This window comes from Triplophysa rosa, linkage group LG11 (assembly GCF_024868665.1).
Source record: "Triplophysa rosa linkage group LG11, Trosa_1v2, whole genome shotgun sequence".
Taxonomy (NCBI): Eukaryota; Metazoa; Chordata; class Actinopteri; order Cypriniformes; family Nemacheilidae; genus Triplophysa; species Triplophysa rosa.
Genome location: NC_079900.1, coordinates 11,245,717 through 11,269,777, shown reverse-complemented (window position 1 = coordinate 11,269,777; position 24,061 = coordinate 11,245,717). Strand labels below are relative to the sequence as shown.

Genomic DNA, 24,061 nt, shown 5'->3' with positions numbered 1-24,061 from the left:
CAAGGAAAACCGGCAGGGGCGTTGAATCATGAAAGTGAAGCTTTTGCGATGCCACTTGTAGCTTGTAGTAGAAAGCTGGAAGCATGGAGTGTTGTGTTTTATTACAAACCTGTGTTCTGTTTCTTGGAAACACTGACTGTATTCCACTACATGTCCTTGCTTTTTCACCCGCTTTTGCTCGACTCTTTTGTGGAACTTGCAGGTGCGCTGTGTTGTGGCGAAGAAAAAGTGAGTGGCTTACCGTGATGTTGTGTTAAACTGGCATGGAACACAAAAGAAAAAATGGAACTGTACAGGTCACTCTTCCTAAAAAATACTTTTCTGAAACCGTACAATAGTCTTATGTGAGGACTAAAATTGAAGGCACTGTTAACAAAAAAATCAGTTCTACATACTGTTCTACATAACCAAGTGTACAAATTGTACTTTAGAGACAGAATTGTGAATCAGTTTCCAATTCATGAAAATCAAAATGCTTTATTTACAAATCTGACTGTTTCAGTTCAAGTTCAGGTCAGGGAATAACAGCTTGGGGGTCACAAAGCTATTATATGATTACAAGAAAAGCGTAAATACCATTATGTTACCTGCTTGACCTAGCTTTTTAAACCGTAAAAGTGTTAGTCCTCATTCATTATAATTACTGGAAAACTGTTTGTATTCCACAGAAGAAATGTCAAATGATATAAGAGTGTGCAAATAATGACATTCACATACAAATCCACATGACTACTGCAATGGATACATTACACACTTAAGAGACTGTTTCCCACATATAGATTAGCCTGGAACAGATGAGTAATTACGTGGCCTGTTACTTTGCTTCCCTACTGTTACTTACTCATGTCTGACTCATCTGGAAAGCCTCATGCTCGCACACAACACTGCCTGCCTTCCCGCTGGTTTAAATGATGCTTGAAACCTCGCCAGGTGCGTGAGGTTTTGAGTGATGTATCAACACAGAGAAGCAGCGAGTTTGTTCCCCCTTGGGTTTGTCTTTTTATTCATCAGGACTTGATGCATCCAAGTTTAGGATCATTCTGTTTTGGCACCTTTAGATTTCATTTCAAATAAAACGACACATTAAAATGAAACCAACGAAATGACTAAGGCGTGTGATTCTGAGAAAAATAAACCAACGAAAGAAATACACGTACTTACAAAGAAATAACTCAGAATTAAAAAAGCATTTCTGTTGTCATTTGTTTGGTTTATCACCAAAGTATATTATTATAATGAGAAAACCAAAAGAGTACACAAAACATTAATATTTAACTTTTTTAACATCGCTTTTCCCTTTATAATTATCATTATCCTTTAAAACTTAAGTTTCAAGAGCAGGATTGCTGTAAATTTATAGCATGCATTTAATCTTTGTATTCGTGAGTCACTTAGCTTCGTTTCTCGTAATATTTCGTACTTTTATTTGTCGCTTGCTTTCTCGCAAGTATTTATTTAGAGTTCTGCATCCTCTTCTTTCCCTCCTCCCCTCCTCCTTCCTTTATTTTCGTCTTGGCAGTCGTTTCTGGAGTCTTTTAGCGAACTCTGACCCCTTTCGTTGCGGTGAAGGGGTTCGACATACGCGCCATTTTTCCTCGCTCCTATGACGACCGAACGTGAGAGGAAAACAAAAGGAAGCAAACAGGGACTGAGAAAAAGATGAGAAGGTTCTTTTAAAAGAATAGAATTTTGTCTAAGGTTGAATGTCTTAGTCTGTTGTTACAGCAGCTTTGCAGTGAAGATTCTCTTGCGATGTCGTCCATCATCCACAGTCGCTCGGGGACCCGTGTCTCTTCCAACACCCAACAACAGCGGTATTTCCTTTTCTTGTTTTTTTTTTGCCTCAGAAAAGTCTTGATTATTATGTTAATTTATTTATAAAATTAATACATACATATATATACTATATGTATATATATTGTACCTTTTGTAAGAGATTGCAGACTGGGCTATTACTTACTGAATACCCTACTGCAAAGGTTCACAGTTTTTATGCAAATAACAAATGAACATAAATATGATGAATACATTGGAAAGGGGAAGAACGCTATGAGGGAGCAGTAGCTTGTTGTTCCATGTAGACCGACAAGAGTAGTGAAATGTTTTTTTTTACAAAAAAAAGATGTCATATCCACACCACAAGCTACAGCTCCCATGTCACAGGCTGAATGAACCCTTCTGCAAACCTCGCATTACCTTTCTCCATTTAAAACCAGACTTATTTTGTCAATGGCAAATGGCAAAATCATGCATACATGTGTAATCTTTGATCGAAAAGTAAAAATCCTCCTTTTCCTCTTAGTCATGAGAACTCATGGTACATGAAGTTTGATCTGTAATACTTTGGGCCTCATCTCCGCCTCAGCCCTGCTCCTTTCTCCCCGCTATCTGTATGGGGGGAGGTTGTGCCTCATACAGGGGTGGTACGTCGGTTGGCTGTGTTAGTATGGGATGAGTCTTTTAGGTCCTTCTGGATGCAGTTGTGGACCTGCAGGAAGTTGTGGTCCCTCTCGGAATTGTAGGTTGTGGTGGGAGTGCCTTGACCGGTCTTTAGGGTGTCTCCCCCGCGGGTGAGCGTGTACATTGAGATCTCGGTGGAAGGCAACGCTCCGAAACCTTTCAAGCCCACCGGCGAGGCTTCGCGGGAGTGTGACGGGTCTGTGGAACGGGACGAGGAGCGGGAACGGCGTCGATAGCGGTACCGGTAGCTGGGGATGCGCGTGATGGCCGAGCCCTGCAGGTAATCTGCGGCTCGCGCGCCTGCACGCAACTCTCGATGCCGGTCGATAAACATGTGCACGGCCAGCACGCCCACCATCTCAGCCATGATAAAGGACAAAGCACCAAAGTAGAAACTCCAGCCGTACGAGTAGCTGTTTTTCTTGGAGTCGCTCTTTGAGGGATCCCCCGCATTGGCTGATATGTACACGATCATGCCAATGATGTTACTGAGGCCTGTGGAGAAGACGGGAGATATTTTAATGCTTTGCAGAGAACCTAAAATAATATTTTTTGTATGCATTTGGAATTGTTGTGTATGTAAGGTGTACATGTAATTGGTCTGTGGAATCGAACCTATGACCTTAGTGTTACTAGAGCAAAAGAAACTACCTATTGACTTAGGAAGGCCAACATCACTGACTAATTTCACAACATGGCCTCATTACTTTTCATGTGAATTAGACCGTATATTACCATAAAAATGTTAATGCAACTTAACATATATGATGAAACGAATCACCTAAACAAAAATTTGTGCATCGTAACATATTTTGACAGATGCACATTTAGAGACTGAAACATCTATGATGCATTTGGGTAGTTGACAGATAAACCATACTTGTGTCCAATGGTGTGACAGTAAAATTTAGAAGAAGAAAAAACTAACAATGAAGATAAATCTCTCCTATAAATATGAATAATATAAAGTAATATATTATTAACAGTTTGTTTTGTACATTTTTGCAGTCACACCATAGGACAGATTTATAGTTTATTCGTCAACTACCCATATATGATGCTTTGTGCGTGACACTATGACCTGATTCGCCACAAATTCGCCAACCTGATCTCACCAATTTTTTTTATTTATTTTACGAGGTGGCTAATTCATATGAATTCCTACGATGTGAATCGTACAAAAACATACGATTAGTAGAAAAAAGCAATACTGAAGCCCCTCCCCTAAATATAACGCCACTGGCGAGAAAGCAAATCGTACTAAAACATACAAATAAGATTGTACGAATTCACACAAATTAACCATCTCATAAAATAGTTTCGAATTTCTGTGAGACTGTTGCTGATACGCATAGAAAAACTTCAAAAGGAAGTTTTATGTCTGCGAAAAAGAATTATATAAAAAAAGAAAAATATAATATTTATGACCAGTAACAAAACTTTTCTCAGTTCACATGCCATTTGCTGGTGCACCTCAAAGTAAAATTTAGACCCTGAATGTAAAAAGCATGACCAACTCTTTATTTAATCTCTGTCTCACAATATAAAATGCAACTCTCATTTAAATAGCAAGGTTAACAACCGAATTCGCAATATCCCACATATGCTTTAACGCCCAAGTCATAAACTAAAAGTTGCTTTAATTTGTCAGGGTGAGGAAGTAAATGAGAAGATTGATCTTAAAATCTGAGATTGGAGTGGGTGACCCACAGGAACATGATCTGTGGCTCGCTGCTGACTTCAGTCACACCCTGCTCGAGTTGTGTGTGACAGACTGAAACCACCATGATGGATCACTGGGAAAGTGTGTCAGGGACACCATATTTTTAGAGTTTAATCCCAAAAGGCTTCTGTAAGCCTAGCAACAGAATCAGGAGCAAAGAGAGACAGGAAAGAAATCGACTTGCTAACTGGCAACTGTATAGAACTTTAAAAAAGTCTTGTGAGAGACAAAATTGGCTGAGGAGTTGTGCCACTTTCATGCGTTTTTAGCACAACACCCGAGTCTTATTCACAACCACCCACAATTCAGTTAAACCATGCAGCCACTTGATGCATTGCAAAATCATATTTAAACTGAGTCATTGTCATTCTTTTCTGTGTTAACACACCTCCATTCTGTGTGCATTACGTAGGCGGTAAATGGAATTTGATTTAGTTGTTTGTGTACGTTTCTAGCGATCATCAGTAATTCACAAGATGGAAAACGACACTATACCCGGGCTATACTCGTAACACAAAGTACGCCTGAAAGTGGATGTCTGCCACATTCATCAAAAGAATTTGAACCCAGGTCTCCGTACCATCAAGTCTTGTGTATATCATAAGGGTCTCACGGCTCTGCAAAATCGTTTAACATGGACTCACCCGCAGACACGAAGAGGATGCCTGCACTAAGGATGATATTGTGGCGGGACTTGTAGAACTCACTGGCAGCTATACACAGGCCACCCATGAAGAGCAGGATGACGCTGAGGATGGGGAAGATACTAGATGCTCGCACGGCCCCTACAGATGGAGAGAGAAGGGGAAATACAGAGAAATTGTTAAATCACTTTTCACAACAGTCACAACAAGTGACGACAACAGTCACAACAAGTGACGCTGTCACTTGTTGAATGGTCTGAGTTCAGAACACGGTGTGAGAAGGAAAACGAGATGGAGAGAGAAAGCGAGCTGTCCTTTTAGCTGATTTTAGCAGCTGTTCTCCTCAGTACCAAGCAACACAACCAATCAACACTTTGCCAGTAGAGTAAACAGCTCGCAGCCTCGCACACCCTCTAAAACGCTTGTGCAAGAGCAATCTGAGGTCAAGAGTCCCACCAAACACTCCCAACATATTACAGATATCTTTTTCTCTCATATTTACAAAACGTTTGTCATGACTTTAGCAAGAGTTGGCTGGAAATGACAAGGTAATCTTCTCAAGGAAAAGTTTTACAGACAACTTTCCCCTTTTCGGTGTAGTTTTCTCACATTTTTTTTCTTAGTCAGTCCTTCTGAATTCTCAATCCTTACTCTCTTACCTCTCTTCTTCCTTCATCCAAAATACTTGACATGCAAAGTTATGCTTTCATTAGGCTAGTTAAATTTTCACCGCTTCATCTAGTTTGCAAACTCAGCAAGTCTCTCTCTCTCTCTCTCTCTCTCTCTCTTGTTTGGACAGCATGACAACACTGTGAACTTGTGCTGGTTTGAGCATTACATCAATACAAGTAAAAAGACATTGCAAGTTGTAATTCAATACTATAATATACTATAATATTTTGCTTGCGCCAGAATGTGCTGTGCTAAAAACGCTATCTCATTTGCGGCATGTGTTATATAAGTTGATATATTCGAATTCGCTGCAGTTCTTTCCCCCTCTGGAGAAACTTAAATGAGACTTCACTCGAAGTGATGAATGGCATTTTAATTTTCTTTCGCCTTGTTCTGTCCTTTCATATCTGTCTCCTTCTCTCTGTTTTTCTCGCTGTCCACACAATCTAAAGGAGATGTCATGACTCTGCCTTATCTTGTCATGGTTTTCTTGGTCTTGTGGCAGAGTCGTGACAAAGCCTTTGGTTTAGTGTGAGAAAGCCATGGGGTGTTTATCTTTTGACACTCCATGTGTTTTCTCATGTCTCGTCATTGGCCCCGCCCCTCTCGTTTCCTTTATTACTTCCCGGCCGTGTTTCATTACCCTCACCTGCCCTGTGTCATTATCCCTCGTTTGTCTTCCCTATATAATGCCCTCGTGTTTCATTGTCCTGTGCTCGTTCGTTGTTCCTGTACCCTGTGCTTTTGTGGTTGTATGCTATGCTGTCTTGTTTCTGTTCCTTGCTCGTGTTCCTGTTACCCTGCCTTGTGGATTACCTTGCCCCTTGTCTGGATGTCATTAAGTATCAAGTCGTGTCTTAGTTTTTGTAGTTAAAGTATCCTGTCTCTTTTGTTTTTTGCCCCCCGTGTGGGAAGTCTTTGTTTGGAGTTCATTTTTAGTTCATTTTCCCCATTGTAGGTGTTTCTGTTTCGTGTATGTTTTGTTATTATTAAAATCTTAATGTTCCCATCACCTTGCTGCCTGCGCTTGGGTTCTTCTCCTGTGAATCCATGACAGAACGAACGAGCCACTTCAGAACCCAGCAGGTAGCATGGAGGAGTCGAGCGAGGCATTCAGGAGTTGCCAGGCTCACGCCCTGTTCGGCTTCCGCCAGAGGGGGACCCCCGTGAAAGACTTCGCCATGGACTTCCTGTCCACCGCGCGCTACTCGGGGTTCACCGAGGCAGAATTGAAGGTAATCTTCAACAGCTGCCTCGATGAACCTTTCGAGCCAGCTGAGATGCGCTTGTTGAGACCCGCGATGATTCATGAGGAGCCCAGGGGAATGTCCATGGCGGAGCCTCTCACGGGGCTGGCGACCATCCAGGAGGATAGCCCCTTACAGGTCGGGGTTTTGGGTGTCACCACACCATCCTCCTCTCCCCCGGCAGCTCCTCCTCCGCCCATCATCATCCGTGGCCGGCGTAGACGAAGGGAGTCATGGGACTCACCGTCCGACTCCTAAGGTACGGAGCTAACCGGGCTCCCCATCGCTTCTCTCCAGCCGGCCACACGTCCTGTAGGCCGGGCCAAGAAAAAGAAGCTGAGGAGGGGGATACTGAACCCTGCCCAGCCGCCAGTGAGCGCTGCCCAGCCGGCATCCCAGCCGGTGCAGCAGCCGGCGTCCCAGCCGGTGATCCAGCTGGCGTCCCAGCCGCGATCCAGTCGGCGTCCCATCCGGCGATCCAGCCTGTGTCCAGTCCGGTGCAGCCGGCGTCTAGCCCGGCACAGCCGGTGTCCAGTCCGGTGCAGCCGGTATCCAGTCCGGTGCAGCCGGAGTCCATTCCGGTGTCCTGTCCTGCCCAGCCGGTGCAGCCGGCCTTCCAGCCGGCGTCAAGCCCTGTCCAGCCGGTGTCTAGCTCGGCCCAGCCGGCATCTCAGCCGGCAGTGCGGCCGGCCCCTAGCCGGGTCCGGCCGACAACCAAGTCGGCCACAACCAAGCCTCTGGGGACTCCACCCACGCGAGCGCCCCCAGGGGCTAAGACTATTCTCCCATGTCCCAACCCCTTTGGACTCCCCCCCTTTGGACTTCCCCTTATGAACCCTTGTCTTGTCCCACCCCCCCTCCCATGTTTATTATTTTGATGTCCCACCTTAATTCTGTTGTTGTCCTGTCATGCTTGCCCTTGATTTTGTTTTCATTGTTTTGCCTTGTCTTGTCTCGTCAGTCTCCCACTTGGTAAAGGGGGGGTTTTGTCACGAAAGGGGGGGCTTCTGTCTGTTTAGTGTGTGAAAGCCATGGGGTGTTTATCTTTTGACACTCCATGTGTTTTCTTGTGTCTCGTCATTGGCCCCACCCCTCTCGTTTCCTGTATTACTTCCCGGCCGTGTTTCATTACCCTCACCTGCCCTGTGTCATTATCCCTCGTTTGTCTTCCCTATATAATGCCCTCGTGTTTCATTGTCCTGTGCTCGTTCGTTGTTCCTGTACCCTGTGCTTTTGTGGTTGTATGCTATGCTGTCTTGTTTCTGTTCCTTGCTCGTGTTCCTGTTACCCTGCCTTGTGGATTACCTTGCCCCTTGTCTGGATGTTATTAAGTATCAAGTCGTGTCTTTGTTTTTGTAGTTAAAGTATCCTGTCTCTTTTGTTTTTTGCCCCCGTGTGGGAAGTCTTTGTTTGGAGTTCATTTTTAGTTCGTTTTCCCCATTGTGGGTGTTTCTGTTTCGTGTATGTTATGTTATTATTAAAATCTTAGTGTTCCCATCACCTTGCTGCCTGCGCTTGGGTTCTTCTCCTGTGAATCCATGACAGGAGACCTTCATAATTCTCTGTCCCTTTCTTAGGCTTTCATTTCCCACTTTTTTCTACTAGTAAGACTCTATGAGGCCAGAAATTGTGCATTAAACAATACGTTGGTTTAAAATGTAACTTTACATAAATAAACACATTATCAACAAATTATTGTGCGGTGTTGACTAGAACAACACATTCTTATTTTTGTGAATTCGATCGGTCCAATGCACTCTAAAAAAAATAGTGCTATATAGCACTAAAAGTGGTTCTTGGCTCGTAATCATAGGGGAACCACTTTTAGTGCTGTATAGAACCATATTTTCTTGCTTCAGTGGTTCTTTGGGATGACTGAGGCGCTATATAGAACCGCTGAAGGACCATACAGGGGCTTAACAGGTTCTTTATACAGAAACGGTGCTATATAGCACATCGGTCACCCCAAAGAACCTCTGAAGAACCACCGAAGCACCAAGATATACACCTTTTATTTTTAGAGTGTGGAGTCGCACTTTCCACAAATCGCTTTAAAATGAATATATTTTGTCATTATCCTTCCATAGTTTTCTGTTTAATTTACTTACATTTTTGGTTTTGTTCTCCTGAGCAAACAATAAATATCATAAATTTTTCCCTGATTTACAGAAGACTACTAAAATGTCATTCAGTGTAACAATATTGCTAATTAGTTGTAATTTTACTTTTTTTTTAATTACTTCATTTTTCAATAAGAATTTTTTACTCATTTAAAGCACAATATTTGTACATAAATATTGTGTTACACTGAATGACAATGTAACATTATTTCAACCAAATTTTGACATTTTATTCTCTAAAAACTTAGTTGAAACCATAAGGTAGACATTTTACTTACATTTAATGTAGTTTCTATGGACATTAAATCACTTTTGTACATTTCTTTAGATGGGGACATATTAACATCTTTGACCCATAGATATATACGTATATAAACACAACATAAATAAAAGTGCATCTTCAGCTGGATGTCCTTGCATGTTCTTTCTCCTGACTTTCTTTTCTCTCTCTGTAGGGTGTAGAGTTGCTGGGAATGGTGTGATTAAATATTAAGGTGTGCTGGGTGCTGGGTGCTGACCCCTGTTCCTGTTGCCCCGTAAGAACCTTCTGCCAAATGTCTCTCTCTCTCTCTCTTTCTCTTACACACTTTCCCCAGACTCACATTAACCAGAGGGGATATTGACATGGCCAGTCAAAGCACAGAGGGGACATAGCACCTCCTTCTCATCCATCAGCCTCATTCACATTGACACTAGAAAGAAAGAACTAAGGAGACGGGAACGGATGTGAGGCAGAAGGTGAAATTGAAGGAAGGAACAGATAATAACCTAAATCTATTGATTGTTGACTTGAGCGTTTAAAGCGACAGTGCTGAAGGTGACAGACGTGTCCTGAGAGACCAGGATTCTGGGTTGGTTTTCATCCCAGGGGGGAAGCTGCAGTGACTATGCATTTCAGTTGATGTTTTCAAACACTTCGTTAATGAATACTGTCCATAGATAGATTACACACCGCAAATACAACGCAAAGAGCTATGACTACACATACTAGAATAATAAATAACAATAAAATGATATTATATAATATGATTAATCTGTACTGTATAATATAACAAGCAGAAGCATTTCCCCAAAACATTGGATCTTTGATAATTATGTTGTATGATTATTATAGTTTTCAATGATCAATTCTTGCAGCATCTATCCTATTTATCCTTTTCTATGTTTGCAGAGGAAAAAGTGTTGAGAATATATATATACAGTGGCGCAAAAATGGGGTATGCAGTATATGCGATGCATAGGGGCGCCGCACAAAGTTTTATGCAGAGGTGTAAAGAGTACCTGAAAACCATACTTAAGTAAAAGTACAGATACCTTGCAGTGAAAATTACTCCATTACAAGTTACAAGTCACCAATTCCAAAACGACTTGAGTAAAAGTCTTTGAGTATCTGATTTTAACAGTACTTGAGTATTTTACTCATACTGAATGTAGGCTCAAAGCAGCACTAGTCCTCAACACTTAAGAGACACATCAGTGAAAAACTAGAAACAGTTGATTTGTGAGGTGAGCAATCGCATTTATTTTCTTAAATCATAATAAGACTGAACACCTCAAAATTGCAACAAATCATGGTCGACACCATAACCTACGTCATTACAAACACCCTAAGTCTCATTTAAGCTCAACTGCTCATAAGTAAACCAAAGTCCTTCAAAAAGGTCTCTTCAATATAACAGATAAATAAAATAATGTTAAGTAGAATTAAAAAGTCAAAGCCTTTTTGCACTGGACATGCTGGTTTGGGCCTCATCGCCAGCTGCAGTCATGTCCTCATTTCACATACACTGTTAGCCCTTACCTGCCATTTCTACAGTAATATATTGGCAACACTGTTGCCAGCTAGTTACTGTAGGTGTTTTACAGTAAACTACTGCAATGGCTGTTTGAAGATACATTATTAAAGAATCTATTAACGCACTTAAGTCACACAGTCTTAGATGAACAAGTGTAAATAACAGATGAACACAATAAATCTGTCAAGATTTCACCAGAGGAGAATTAAACACAAACATCAATAACATCTTCACATATTACAGACACCACTTTCACTTTATTTCTGTCATCTGTGTAAGATGGATCTTATTGAGATTTAACTCTAGTTCATAGTGGTTCAATTGTGTTTTAAGTCACCATTATGGCGATCAGTGTTTGCTTTGGTTGGACTCTTTGACTTTCTTGTAGCTTTAAAATGTACACTTATACAATAACACTGAAAGGGACTTTACAGGAACCGCAACTTTATGTTTGCTTAGTAACTGAAGATACATCTGAAAGAATTCAATCATTAAATAATAATAATATAGCATTTAAGATTTATTAAGATATGTTTGGTAAAGTGATTACATGTTATAATGGAAAGATCTCTGTCAGAAAATCTTTCTTTGCAATTGAGACACAGTTAGACACTTGACATACAAACCTCATCAATGGTGACAAACAATCATGAATGAGTTTTGTACTATGTACCCAGCATGCATTGCAGCATGAAGCTGTTCAGTTGATTGTCACCATTGTTGAGATTCATATGTGGATTGTTCATTTCTCTGTGTCCGACTCATTCTATAGGTTAATATTTTGTCTATATAGTGTGAGAGCACTTTTGAAAATTGAAATACTATACATTCTTTTTACTGGTTTACATCACTTCATGGCAATAGTCCCACCATATGGTCAAATTTTGAGCAAACATGTTTAGAGCACATTTAGGAAGAGTTAGTTTTAAAAACAAGAGCTTTTGTAGATGTGTGACCTACAGTAACTAGCTGGCAAGAGTGTTGCCAATATATTACTGTAGAAATAGCGGGTAAGGGCTAACCATGTATAAACCGCCAGCGATTGACATCTACCTGATACTGCACTCATATTCATATAAAGAAGCCATGTTGACAAGTTTTTGTAATTTATGGCAAAATCCACAAGATTGTAGTACCTTCAATGCCCTGTGAATGGCAATATTAATTATAAGATAGGTGGCATGCAAAATGTAATGTGTAATTGCATTAGTCATTACATATGTAGTGGAGTAAAGAGTACATATACTTGTTCAAAAATGTAGTTAAGTAGAGAGTAAAAGTTGCTAATATCTTTAATACTCAGTACAACTACAAAGTAGCCAAAAAGATACTTAAGTAAAGTAACTAAGTACATTTACTCCAATACTTTACACCACTGGTTTTATGACACGGCTAAAACGAATATTATCGTTTGTTTTAGATGTAATGCAATGTGTATACACGATTTAAGGTTAAAAAATGCTGTATTTTCCACATACCGTGCATGTTTGTATCTCCTCTTTGCCCCGCCTCTCTGAAACGCACAGATTTTTTACAAAGCTCATGGCTCTGAAAAGCGAGGTGTGCTATGATTGGCCAGTTAACCAGTGCGTAGTGATTGGTCGAATACTGCAAGCGTGTGACGGAAATGTAACGCCTCTTACCATATTTGGAACATCAGGTTCCAAAGCAATTGTACTGACAGGTACCGCCCACCTTACTTGCGTATACATTTGGGCGGTCGTAGTCAACTCCAGAGCCATTGAGAGAGAGAGTTGCGTCAACTCCGTTGACTCCAATGGAACAGTTTTTTCACAGCAATGGAGGCTCTCAATAGTTCCCGGAAGTTACTAAGACCTTTTGTTTATTTGTGTTATACAACGCGAGTATATCATGTCACACGTCTTATTCGTTTTGATAATATTGAATAATGTTAATAATACTTTTTGTTGAAGGAAAGGGAATAATCTAAATATCTTACATTGAAGATCAAAATTAGTTTATTATTCACTGGGAACATTTCCTCACCAGCACATCTCTAATGGGCTACAACTACATTGTTACTTATATTTGGGATATTTAAAGAAGTTTTATTGTTTAAAACTGGACAAGCTTTTTTTAATTAAAGGTATTAAATGTCAAAATTATAGGTAATATAGCATAAGTGAAACTTACTTTTCAAATAATACAATAAATACCCTTATTTGGGGTTTTATTTAGTTATTAGAAGCAAAAGATAATACATAAAAGTGTATGTAAAAGGAAACCTTTATACTTCTGTTATAGATGCAAATCTGATTGTCACCATCACATGGTTTAAAATATATATAAATTACAACAGATGGTATAGCCCACACAGAAATCTCAGTCTGAGATAAAGAGACAAAAAATACTGAGACAGCCTAAATCCACAAGAACTGTGGCAACAACTCCAAAGTGCTTGGAACAACCCTTTTTCTTTGTTTTTCTTTCTTTGAAATGAGGGCTTTAGTATGGGTGCTTCTGGGGAACCGAACTGATAATGATGCCCCAGGGCAAGCCCATCTCTCTCGGCAATCTGCCCAGACTCCCTGGGCATGACGCTGGCACAGAGCACAGGGAAATTTTCACACAAGCCCTTTGCAGCGTTTGAGGGTCTGTCAGGGGCATAAACAGTGCCTGGGGTTGTTATTAACATGGTGGAATAGGCAAAGAGGAGAAGGGGCAAGTTCAGCCTGAAGCGAGGAAATGAGCAAAAGAGAGGAGCGAAGAAGCAGCGTTTTTTTTAATGCCAGCTTCTATTAGAGATTGTGTGCTGGTGAACTGGGGCTTTGAACAGCTCAATCTTAAAGCTCTACACAGCCTGGGCTATTCCTAAAGTTAAAGTGTCAGTGATGGCACAGCTTAAAAACTAATATTAAAGATGATTATTTATACAGTATAAAGTATTTTAAATATACAATGGTGGGCTTTACAAATATTATGATGTTGCTAAAACAGCATGGTTATCATAGTCTTTACTTACTAATTCTAACATTTTACAATGATTATACCCGAGTATAGGGCTCTATAAAGTATTTAATAAGGCTATATGTTTTTTATGATGTTACTAAAGATGATGATTACGCCCCTGTATTGGTGTAAAAAGATTTTTGTGTTGTGTCCGAAGAACCCAGGTCTTTAATTCTTTTGTATTCACTATATCAGTTGCCCTTTGGGGTGTACAGGGGCGGACTGGCCGTCTGGCATATAGGAGCTTTTCCCAGTTGGCCGCATCTAAACGTGTGCTGGAATGTGAATGAAAGGAAGCAGAACAAGAAGTCTGTGACGTAGTTTTGTGTTGTATTACAATTATACTTGCAAGCATGTACGGCATGCAATCACACAAAGCCCCTGTGTGCTGTAGGTTGGAGGAGCTGTCAATCCAATATTCTGGACCACAGCTAAAAATGACACGGTCCAAATGATCATCCTCACCCCTCGCCTGCTATGATAGCTAGTGAGGCTAGGAATGGGTGAACAAGTGAACAAGTTTCATAATGAACAAGCCAGGAAAACATAATCAGTGTGGGGGGTTAAGAAGCGTGTGATTCAATGAAGGTCAATGCTTTGGTGGAGGTCAAAAATGCTGCCAGCTCGGGCAGAACCCTGAGGTGAAGTGGGGCTTCTTTTAGACAGGACTACACTGTAAAAAAATCATGTAAAAATGGGAAATTTTCTGGCAGCTGGGGCACCAGAGATAAACCGTAAAATAACATTTTCCCTGTAAAATTACACGTTCCCCTGTTTTTTTGGTAAATTTGCTGTCTTTTTCTGTAATTTTACATTTTACAGTTTTTGTTATTATACGCCGAAAAACTGTAAAAAGCAGTGTAGGTCTATAACATCTCAAAACGGCTTTTCTATCAAACTAAATATTTATTCTCCAACACCACTAATGAAAGATTATTTTTGGCTCCAGATGACGGTTGAGATACAGCATCTAACTGAACCTATGCTAACCAAACCTTGACCTTGAGCTCACCACACCAACTATAACTCACTGATATGCTGCATGTATGAAAAACGAACACCTGCTTAGCATTAGCGGCAGCTACTACACATGCATGTACAAGTAAAACTTATAAGCACATGTGAATGGACGCTCATTCTTGCCGTCTTCACTTTTGCCTTGCTCTATTCGTTGCTTTCCTCGTCTTTCCTTCACTCACGCTCTCTCGCTCATTGACAGCATTGTGAAAGAAATTTAGCATTCACACTTAATCAGCCTCCCACATACTTGAATGTGCTGATGTGCAGGAGAGGGTCATGCTAATCAGGTGGTGTAGCTTGCAGGCACATTGATTGAATTCTACAAACACGTATTAATGTGGCGCTGCCCCAACACCTTGCCCTTTCACCACACACACTTCCCTATCATCAGCCATCTAAATAAACACACCTCTACCTGAGTCATATCCACCCTGTGCTTGCAAAAAAATGAAAAAATGAACTTTTTCACCTCCGAAAAATACCTTCAAGTATTACTCTCATTTGAGCCTTTAAACAGTTTTTGTATTGTCACAGTCATAATCTGTTGTTTTGCAAAAAGTGCTTTAAAAATTTTTCAAACATTTTTGAACATTTTTTTCATGCTCATACAACAAAAGTTAACCATACCCAATAAAATGTAATTTGTAGAAGTATTTGCGTTGAAATAATGTTCCGGGAATTTAAGTTCACCCAAAAATGAAAATTCTGTCATGAATTACTCACTCTCTAGTTGTTTCAAACCTGAATACATTTCTTTGTTTGTTTAAACACAAAGATGTTTGGACGAATGCTTGTAACCAAACTGAGTTCTTGACCCCATTGACTACTAATAGTAGGAAAAATGACAATGGAACTCTTTGCTGTACAGGGTTGGAACAACTCGAAGGTGAATAAATGATGACAGAATTTTTATTATCCCTTTAAGTTGATAGAATGTTATTATTGGTCATTTAATACAGTCAAAGAAGCCTCAGTTAAAGTTATAAAGCTATATTTTATTCAAATCGAGCAGAGAATCAGTCAGAGACTCATTTCTTAAAACAGTTAGGCTGAAGACTTGTCATGTCATGGCTATTTCTGTAAGTGTAAACAGGCACAAACACAAGTGAAGCACTTGTGCATTTATGCAGTCATCACTGTAGTTCATTTCTGACAAGTGGTGAGAAATTCTCTCAAGACAACACATTTATTTAAAAAACACTTAAAAAGTAAGAACCTCAATTCTAAATTTGCAAGACAGCTCTTGAAGACAAATCTCCAGAGACTGATGTTGTATCTGTTTTTATAACAAGATGACATCATTTTTGTTGCCCAACCCTATCACATGCTGCATGTTCACAATTAACTGGTCAACATCAACATTTTTTGCAAAATGTGAAAATTTTTAGGAAATTGTGCCATTTATGTTTCCTTCTAGTAATAGTATTTCATATACTTGACTGTTTAAAGTGTAATGCAGTTTTATAAAATATGCACTTCATGTAAAGTATAGACCTCTTCAATTGAGATAAAAAACGCTGGTTCAATGCTGGTCCAGAAGAAAAGTTTATTACTGATTTAAAATGATTTAAAATGTTAAACAAATATCTTAAAGATTCAACTATATGTGTTAGATTAAAACATACTAACTGAAACCGTAAGTGCTTCTGGGCCAGTTTTTACATCTTGCAAAGTGGTCTATACAGTATGTCTAATTTATGACAAAAAGTATGCAAACATTGAAACATGACTAAACCCTGTACGGTAGCCTATACGGAAATGCCATTTGCATGACGTAAAGTACATGACAACTGCAGTCTAAACCTATCAATAAAGCAGAGCATGACCTTTGCTGTTGTGATCATATGATTTGGGCGTGTGGCCTGTACGCAGTCTCTATAGGGTAAGCGGTGTCGCATCGGGTGACACAGGCAGTGTCCTGAACTATCATGTGTGATCATGCGTGTGTGAGTGCTTCACATCCAGTGCCCACAGCTTAAGTGGCATGTGTCCCATCCCCCCACCAGGTCTGATGGTTTGTTGTATATAAAGTAAACAAATAAAGTGAGCGAGAAAGAATGTTGAAAAAGAATTAGGTAAAGAATAAGGATTCATTAAATTCCTGTTTGCCTCAGTGATCAGGACATGCAGTGTGTGTTGTGCAGTGTTTTCCTCTTTAAATGGATACTTCACCCAAAAATGAAAATTCTGTCATCATTTACTCACTCTAGTTGTTCCAAATCTGTATAAAGTTCTTTGTTCTGATGAACACAGAGAAAGATATTTGGAAGAATGTGTATAACCAGACAGATTTTGCCCCCCCCATTGACTACCATAGCAGGGAATAATACAATGGTAGTAAAAAGTGCCCCAGAACTGTTTGCTGTCCTACATTCTTTAAAATTCCTTCTTCTGTGATCAACAGAACAAAAAAAATGTTTTTTTTTAGTATTTTTTCCTACTACGGTAGTAAATGGGGGGCAAAATCTGTCTGGTTATAAGCATTCTTCCAAATATCTTTCTCTGTGTTCATCAGAATTTGGAACAACTCGAAGGTGAGTAAATGATGACAGAATTTTCTTTTTTGGTTGATGTATCCCTTTAATTGCCATCTGCTATAGGACCTGTTCATCATCTGCCTTGAGCTAACCTAGTGCACCCTACGCACATGCGAACCCGCTGTTCGGCCGGCCTCATTGATTTTATTGGCCAGTGTTTCGGGTATGTGTGTGTCTGCGCGTGTCTGGGTCATCCAGTCACAGCCAGTTTTGGCCAGAGTCAGATTCACAACGTGTGCCCGTGAGGGCAAGAACCACACCATCACTGATACTCCTGAGTGCCTGCTTTTGGGTCTGATGTAGATTTTGTCATGTCAACCAATGTACATGACCACTTGATCTATATGAAACCAAATACAGATGCAATCCAAAGACATGAAATCATCTGTTAAAACTAATAAACTAATAAAAGGGATTGTTCACCCAATACTATCATTCAAAAGGGATATGATTATTACTAGGGGTGTAACGATACTTCATACTACGATATTTCGCGATCAGTGTTGGGTAAGTTACTCTGAAAAAGTAATTAATTACTAGTTACTAATTACATATTCAATAGTGTAATTAGAATACTGTAAAAAGTACTCTCTCCAAAAAGAATTTAGTTACTTATTACTAATTACTTTCTGTATCCTACATCAACCTTGATTAGTTAAGTGATTCTTTTAATTCATTCAAATAAATAATATTAAACTACATAAAGTACTCTTATTTACTGACCAAAGTATTACAAATGTGAGAATTATACATTAAAGCATTCATTTTAAAGTTAGACTGAATTTTGATGTTAATTCCACTATTGCACACACATATATTACACAAAGTATTTAGTTTAATTACATCAAAAGTAACTAATTAAATTACAGAAAAAATAAGAGTAATCCCTTACTTTACTTTTTGAAGTGAAAAGTAATTAAATTACAGTAACTAATTACTTAGTAACTAGTTACACCCAACACTGAATGAATACGCCCTTCACTGAACGAACGAGTCAATTGAGTCAAAATGAGACTGAATGAACTGGTACATGTTGTTCATGGTCTAATATTCTCTATGTTACAAGTAGTTACTGAACTTTTCTGAAAAATAAAGGTAATGACCTGGTTTAATTGAATTCTAAGGTAAATTATGTCAAAACAGTTAAATCTTTGTATGGAACATTTAATTACACCATTTAAATGAGTTAAACCAGATTGATTTTAGTAGACTAAATATAATGTAGATTTTGTCGACTAAAACTGAAATAATGGGGATGACTAAAATGTGACTAAAACTTAATTGCATTTTAGTCAAAAGACTATGACTAAACCTAAATCAAAAATCGCTGTCACTCAGTGACAAACCTGCAGTACAGCAGGTTCAGTTAAGCCTTAAAATGTAAAAATTCTTCATTAAGTTGTATGTGCAACAAAAAAAGTTACTGAAATTGTTAATATTTTGAAAATAAATGTTATTTGAATTTCAGTTTCATTTTTTAATTTTGTTCAAAATATCGAGATGTGTATCGTATCGTGAACCCAGCATCGAGATATGTACCGAATCGTGAGCTGAGTATATCGTTACACCCCTAATTATTACCTATGACAAAACAAAATTGTAGTGATAAAGATTTATCTCTTTTTCTGTTAGCCATTCAAGCATTTCCAACATTCATTTCAGTCCACACATGCTTTAAGATGAACCCATGACCTCAGAATTGTACCGTTTTCTACCAGTTAAGCTACAGGAAGAGCTAACGCTAGTTACCCTGGTTCATCTCATCTCTCTAATAGCCTCTGTCCCTTCTACCAGCTGGCTCCTCTCTCTCTCTCTCTCTCTCTCTCTCTCTCTCTCTCTCTCTTTCATCGTCCCCTCCCTCCCCCACTGCTGTTTGGTCCTCCGTAGCGCTGTGGAAGATTGCAGCTCTGACACGGCATGATCTAAAAACCCACTGGCGCTTCGGAATGCTTCAGCACTCTTATATAACTGTGTGTGGATGTGTGAACTGCCTGATTTCGCTGCCTGGGCTGCGTTCTCGTGATCACTCCAGCAAAGAGAACCCTGCCACTGATAGGGCCTGTGTTAATGTGTGCGCTCCTGGGTATTTGTGCGTGCGTATTTCCATTGTGTGTGCTGTAAATATGTATGCAGATGATATGCTGCTGCTACGTTTTTTTTCTTTTCTTGTATGATAAACGTTGACCAGCTTATGCCTGTGGGTACCTGAGAATCAGTGCACAATTTCCCCATTATCAAATGTGCATGAATCCATACAGTAATTTTGTAAGTATGCAAATGTGGATGTCTAAAAATACAGGCATGAATATACATGCAGCGTGTTTTTGAGATGTGCACACTGACCTGTTTTTATTTCCCCTAGTTTTTTCTTGACGTTCGCAGTGTTTTTTTTTCATGGTCAATTCTTTGGGAGTGTCATTGAACTAAATGACGCCACCCATGACATCATTTGTGTGACCTCACTAATGTGACTCTGCAGATTACTTACATAACAGCTTCGTGCCTGGTAGACTATGGATCATAGCACACATCTCAAACCACAATGTGTAGTTTCAGAAACAAACTCTTTTATTAGGGAGGAATATTTTTGTTTTAGGATTTCATTTTTATCTTCGTGGGTGTATTTTTCTAACCTTCCATTTATGTCAAACACTGTTTGTCCATTCATTGCAGTTAAGTGTAGGACTATACTATTAAAGGTCCAATGTGTAGTTATTTGGAGGATCTATTGACAGAAATGCAATATAATATACATAACTATGTCTTCAGAGGTGTATAAAGACCTTACATAATGAAGTGTTATGTTTTTATTACCTTAGAATGAGCTATTTCTATCTACATACACCACGGGTCCCCTTGCATGGAATTCGCCATGTTGTTTCTACAGTAGCCCTAAACGGACAAACTGCTCTATAGAACGCATTTCGTAAATACGCTATCTCCTTTGGCAAAGAAGCGAAACCGTGATGACATCTTAGAAAGTTTTACATTTCCAGGTTTGGACTGCAGACATAGTCCATTGCAGGATAAACTTCCAAAGCAGGACATTGTTTTTGTTTTTAGAAAATAAAAATATAAAAACATTTGGTTTGTACATTATAAACCGCATCCAAATATCTGCTAGATTTCATTGCAGTCTATAGAAGGAGTCCATATCTGCTTATCCCACATACAGTATCTTCTATCACTTTGCTTTAACCCAGGACACAGTCGGTGACCAAAGGTACTACAGAACAGATATCTGACAAGATAAGACAGAGCGGCAGGGAGATGAGAAGTAGCGAGGAGAGAGAGAGAGACAGAAACTGACCTATATAAGAAAGAGGCTGAAATATTTATGGAAGTGAATGTCCTAATTCACAAGCCACTGGGAGCATTGCGGCCTGTTCATCCAATTGCAGCAAAGGAAAAGGACAAACACACGAATTCACATGCACACGCACATACAGGGTGTGAGGTCCTGTGAGTTGGTTGTTGGGTACAGCTCAGGGTCATTATTTCAGGCCCTATGGCCCCCTGAATTTTGAGACACATACGGGCAAGACTTTAGCTGAGCGTGCAATGTGCAGTTAAGAACTCAGCACCCGTCTGAGCATCACAAAGGGGTAGCGCGCTCGAACGGATCCGAGTCTGATATTCAGTCTGAGACCTGGACGCTCGCAGTGCATCATTATGACAATGTCAATTAACAATAAACTGCAACGGGGTCAATGCTGCTACATAACTGTGCTGTATAACTGCATAAGCTATAATCACAGACGCAGTGAAGAGTCAATTACAGCAGGTCAGCTACCTGTTAGGGGTGATGCATGAAGCTTAAAAGTGCCCTATACTGGGATAATTGTATGGTATTTTATCTAATATCATCTTCTAACCAATAGGTGCTCATTTAAGTAGGTTAAACGGTTCTGAGTGGATGGGCGAAAGCTCTGACAGATAAGGTTAACTTTGATTCCTGAGGTTCTTGGCCGTAGATCATTCCTAGTGTAATATATCCCCACTGAAGAAACAAATCAAACCTTTGCTAGTCTAACTGGTCTCAATCTGAGCTTTAATATTTTGTTGAGTTACATACACAGATTTGGATAAATTAGACCTCCATCCAACGGTGCTTTTCAGTTACAGAACCTTCAATTACTCTCAGTTGTTACCATGTTGTTTCCAGTCAATTCGGGCCCTTGTTTTGATGACAGTAACTGATAGTCCTGCTTGTGAGTTTAGGATTGATGCGTGTGGCTTGTTTGACACTTGCTTCCTGGGCCTGCTTGCGCAGACGAAAAAAGAGTGGAAATCAATGGCCTGTGTTTACGATGAAGCCAGTGTACCGTAATAGGGCCTAGTTTAGCTGTACTGTATGAGCGAGAAGCTGCCGCTGCTGAATATCTAAGCAGAGCGAGCGACATTTACACTCTCACGCAGAAAAAACAAAGCGGCATTACATGGCTAAATAGCACGAGACAAAGAAAGACGCACAAAACCGAAAACAGTGTACTTGAAATTAGGCCCAGATCAGGGGTCTCATTTATAAACGTTGCGTACGCACTAAACAGGGCTGAAAACTTGCTTACGCCACTTTCCGTGGAAAGGGTGTGATCTATTAAAAACAAACTTGACGGGAGAATGTGTGCACCTGTAAGCAAACTCTGACCCATGCGTACACACAAGGGGAATTGGCGACACAAACGGTGAGTTAGTGAACTCAAGTTAGATTGCAGAAAGTAGTCTAAATGTGAGAAGATCGATTATAAGTATTAATGACTCTAATGACTCTAATTAATGACTTTAAATCCATATCATACGTTAGATCCACATTTTCATGGTGATTAAATCTGTAATGTATGTAAATGTAGGGCTGTGCAATATAACAAAATTAGTTAAATATCGCAAATGTGCATATCACAATAGTTCGCAATAACTGAATTATTAAAAAAATTCTAAAAGTTATGTATAGACCACTTTGGATGATGTAAACAACACTGATCTAACACTGGTCCAAAAGTCCTGTTTAAGTTTTTAACACTACTGTACACAATGGTTGAACAAAATACAGAACATTTTTAACCGAATAAAAATGTCAAATGAATATAAATTTCAATTATGTATGTGAGATAAAAAATAAAAACTGAAATCGGAAGTGCGTTTACATCTTGCGAAGTGGTCTATATAGTCAAAGTTTGAGGTTGATGCAGATAGCAGAGAAACTGTGTCTGACGATAGGGGTGTAACGGTTCAAATTACTCACGGTTCGGTTTGTGTCACGGTTTTAGGGTTCGGTTTGGTTTGTGCTATGTTCAGGGAAAAAGGGACTACTGACAAATAAAAATAAGAACAAATAATCAAGCTACAAGTAACAGCACCAATAAACAACATAGCAAAGCAGAAAATAAAACAAGATACTGTGTATACTGTATGCCTTTCAAGGTAGAAATGGATTAAAGTAATCAAATAAAACATAACATTGCATATGTACAAATTAAATAAAGATGAATAATAATTGAAGTTACAGAAGCTATTGAGTCACAAGCAGTGAGTGATTTCCTTGACTTTTAACAGACAGCAGGAATATGCTGCTGTCACTTTAAGAGGAATGAAACCGATCCAGTACACTGATACTGTACACATGTGTTGTTTTTCGTCTGTTTCGTCCGTTCACTTAAGACATAACCTACTATGTTTGTTAAGATACTCGACAAGAGGGGCATGTTGACCTACTTCGTGTGTGAATTTGTCGGTTTAAGAGAACTCAATATTTGCGCCATGTCTCGAGACTTTCGTTATGCGCGCTTCGGATCTTCTCACAGCGCGCAAGCGAGTTTTCTTGTGCATCATCTGGCTCTTAAATGTTTAAATTGGCAAGGCTTGAATGAGTGTTGTTTAAACAGCAACATGTGCTGTTCAGGTCTCACCTGCACTTGCGCGCTCACAACACCCGGGTGATGAAAGCATAAATGACTGGTCATATTACAGCATACGTCAATCCTATTGAAATGTGTCCACGTTATTTGATTTGTTGTAGGTATTAAATGTGTATCCATCGACGACAAACATACATTAGCTGAACTTTGTCAGTCTGTTTTATGCATTATAATTTTTAACGAACCATATTATAAATGCGTCGTCAGAAAAGATAAGCCGAACCGTTGGTGGAGAACTGTGGGGTTCAATTTTTTACCGAGAACCGTTACACCCCTAGTGGACGATGATCAATAATCAGAAATAATGTGAAATATGTATGTTGGTTATATAATTTTCAGTTTTTAAATATACATTTTACAAACTTAAACCATTATTGTATCCCATATCGTTTATCGCATTATTTAGCATGCTATGGCATATTGCATTTTTCGTCAGTATCGCACGCCCTACTAAAATGTATGAATGAGATCATGGAAATTCATATTCTAAATTTCTAAAATTTGTTATCGAAAAAGTGAGGGGCGTACAGTGATGCATAGTCAAGAGGCCAGAAATGATTACGTCTCTGTGTCCTTGCTTGATCTCAAATTAATTTACTGATTGTTTCATTGCCAGCATTGACTAGGTCGAAAAAAGCATCCCCAAAATGTTTTAGAAGAATGCACATGTAGGTCAAACATAGTAAACCTGATACAGCTTAAAATTCCTTAGAAACGTAATAAGGTAGAAGTTGAGGTTTAGAACGTGAATACTGTCACAGAAATATTAAAGGAGCACTCACGCAAGAAGTACTCCGAGGCATCTGCTTCGTAATCTGTGTCTTCTGGAAAGTGATCTATCTGCTTACACAATCCTTTGAAGTTTCCTGTAACAGAGGAAGAGAGAAACAGTTGCTGTTAGGTTTGTACATTTAAGCACCGCAAATCCACAATCTTTTTATTTAGAGAGTGCTATGG

General features: G+C 39.4%; 1 protein-coding gene across 1 annotated transcript in view; it reads right to left on the bottom strand.

Moving 5' to 3' along the window:
* Positions 1 to 463: 463 nt before the first annotated feature.
* cacng2a (calcium channel, voltage-dependent, gamma subunit 2a) overlaps positions 464 to 24,061 on the bottom strand; it is a 59,928-nt gene continuing 36,330 nt past the window's right edge. The window contains exons 2-4 of the mRNA XM_057346096.1: positions 23,887 to 23,970; positions 4,828 to 4,968; positions 464 to 2,955 (exon numbers count right to left, since the gene is read on the bottom strand). Of these exons, the coding sequence (XP_057202079.1) occupies positions 2,411 to 2,955; positions 4,828 to 4,968; positions 23,887 to 23,970 (770 nt within the window). The 3' untranslated portion in view covers positions 464 to 2,410. The remainder of the gene's footprint in view (positions 2,956 to 4,827; positions 4,969 to 23,886; positions 23,971 to 24,061) is intronic.